Source organism: Pteropus vampyrus, unplaced genomic scaffold, assembly GCF_000151845.1.
Source record: "Pteropus vampyrus isolate Shadow unplaced genomic scaffold, Pvam_2.0 Scaffold6, whole genome shotgun sequence".
NCBI lineage: Eukaryota > Metazoa > Chordata > Mammalia > Chiroptera > Pteropodidae > Pteropus > Pteropus vampyrus.
Window position 1 is genome coordinate 739,308 of NW_011888787.1, and position 2,126 is coordinate 741,433.

At 51.1% G+C, this 2,126-nt stretch overlaps 1 protein-coding gene across 1 annotated transcript in view; it reads right to left on the reverse strand.

Annotated features, from left to right (window-relative positions):
- LOC105297794 (chromodomain-helicase-DNA-binding protein 1-like) overlaps nt 1-1,826 on the reverse strand; it is a 31,658-nt gene extending 29,832 nt beyond the window's left edge. The window contains 2 exon segments of the mRNA XM_023535256.1: nt 98-171; nt 1,573-1,826. Of these exon segments, the coding sequence (XP_023391024.1) occupies nt 98-171; nt 1,573-1,811 (313 nt within the window). The 5' untranslated portion in view covers nt 1,812-1,826.
- Nucleotides 1,827-2,126: the final 300 nt, after the last annotated feature.

Sequence of the window (2,126 nt, forward strand, 5' to 3'; positions counted from 1 at the left end):
GGTGGCGTCCCCACGCCCCAGGGGACCCTTCAGGGACTCATCTGGACTGTGAAGTCTAAAAAAGGCTTGTGTAATGTGAATGGCCAAGGGCTGTCACCTCTATAATCCATGTAGTCCTGGAGAATATCCAACATCTGGGTCATCTGGGAGAAAAGCAAAACTCGATGGCCCCTGGCAAGAAAAAAGGGAAAACTGGCAGCTCCAATATTTAAGGTGAGTTTCCCTCGGGTGACACTGACCAAAGAATGCAAGTTTACAAGTCCACGGAATACTGAAGTGGAAACAAACGTCACGATCCTTTACAGAGGCTTCCTCAGAAAGGCCGAATGCCTGTGCTTGGCCACCTACTGTCACTCTCTGCTTGGGGGTGTAAAGTCACTATCCTCTCACGCACAGCTACACCGGCTGACTCATCGCTTTAGAGAAGCAAGGGGCAGGTGGCATCTCATCCCCCACACGACACGCAAGAAACCTTATCTACAAGGAGAGAGGAGAGGCGGCAGCGAGAAGGAAGCCAGGCCTAGGGCCCTGGGTTATCGGCTGTTATTTTAAGTTTACATAAACAAAAAAGGACAGCGCTGTCAAAACGCAGGCTCCTTAGGAAACACAATTGGGTTTGCGCTTGCAGTGCGTTCAGAGGAGCAATGTCGGCCTCGGGCTGGGGAAGGCACTGGAGCTGCACTGAGGACCTCGGTTCTAATCCCGCCTGTGGTTAGCTGGGTGGGACCGTCAGACAAGTCACACGACCCCCCTGGGCCTGTTTCAACACCTGTGAAAGGAAAAGGTGGGACGGGAAATAGTCACGGGTCCTCTTCCGACTCTGACACACTTAAGGATACACGAGAGCCCAGAAAAGGTAAGAAGTGCAATTATTTGACTCGCACATTCCTAAGCTGGGAGGTTTTGCCCAACCTGAGGCCTCAGGCTGGCTCAGGCCCGCCGTGAGGCAGTTGCTTCAAGGGACAGCGTTGAGATCCTTAGGAAGCTGGGATCTTTCTAGATTCCTTGGTCCCTCAGGAGACAGGTATAGGCTGGACGCCAAGGCACTGAACACTCAGTCGAAACTTTAGAGGCTCCAGGAGTGACTTGGTCTTCTGATGCCCAACTCCCGTTTCTGGGAAAAGTCCCCCGAGTTCTCCCCGAGTTAAAACCGAACCATCACAGGTGAACAAAAGTGATTACTTCACTCAGCCCTTACTAAGTGCTAATTCCATGCGAGGTACCAGCAGGCAATTAAAAAAGAAACGCTTGATGTTAATTCCGTCCCAGTGGGACTAAACGATGCGGCTGGAGTGATTGGTTAATATACACCGATTAACCAGATAGCAGATTAAAGCAGAGCAGGGCTACTGTGAGATTAGGGCCCTACGTGCTGCAGGGATTCGGGAAAGGAAAGGATGATCCTACAGGCACGTGATGGGGTGGGAGGCGCGGCTGCATGGAAGGCGGAACCTGAATAAGGGTCTTGAAAAAAGGAAAACTGGAACCAGTCTCAAGAAGTCAGTGAGTTGCTCATTATTCTGCTTTTAACGGTCGCCAGCTCAGAGCAGAAAATGTGAGCCTACCACTTACCTGGAATACAGGAAGGCCAGCAGCTTATCCAGCAGGTGAAGCTTCCCGCTAGCCTCAATCAGGTGGTCTCCGATTTCAAAAGGCTCTGGTTCCACACCTGGAAAAGAACAGACCTGCTCCCAACGTGTGTCCCCATCAGCACCGACTCCTCGGCCGGAGAAGCTGACGGCCAGGCACCGCAAGAGGCCCAGCTCCCGCGAACGGCAAACGGGCCCACGTCTCGCCTCTCTCTGAGGCATTTCATAATTTGTTTGCATGATCTTGGTGCTTAACATCAATCACAGGGCTTGGCACAGCCAACATGACGAATAATGCTTATCCAAGGGGAAAACCCACTCTTCAGGACATGGAGGCACAGGGAGAAGCTAAAGGCCCAAGACCCAAGATTAAAATCTTGAGGCTCTCACTCTAGAAAACAAACTAAGAAATAGGCTTAGCTGTATAAACTAGTAAGTCTCAAGGTGGGGATGGCAGTCAGAAGAACCTGGAGGGCTTCTTTCAAAATCGACACATTCTCAACACCTCTACTCCCTGGGGAAAAAAAAAGTTTTGAT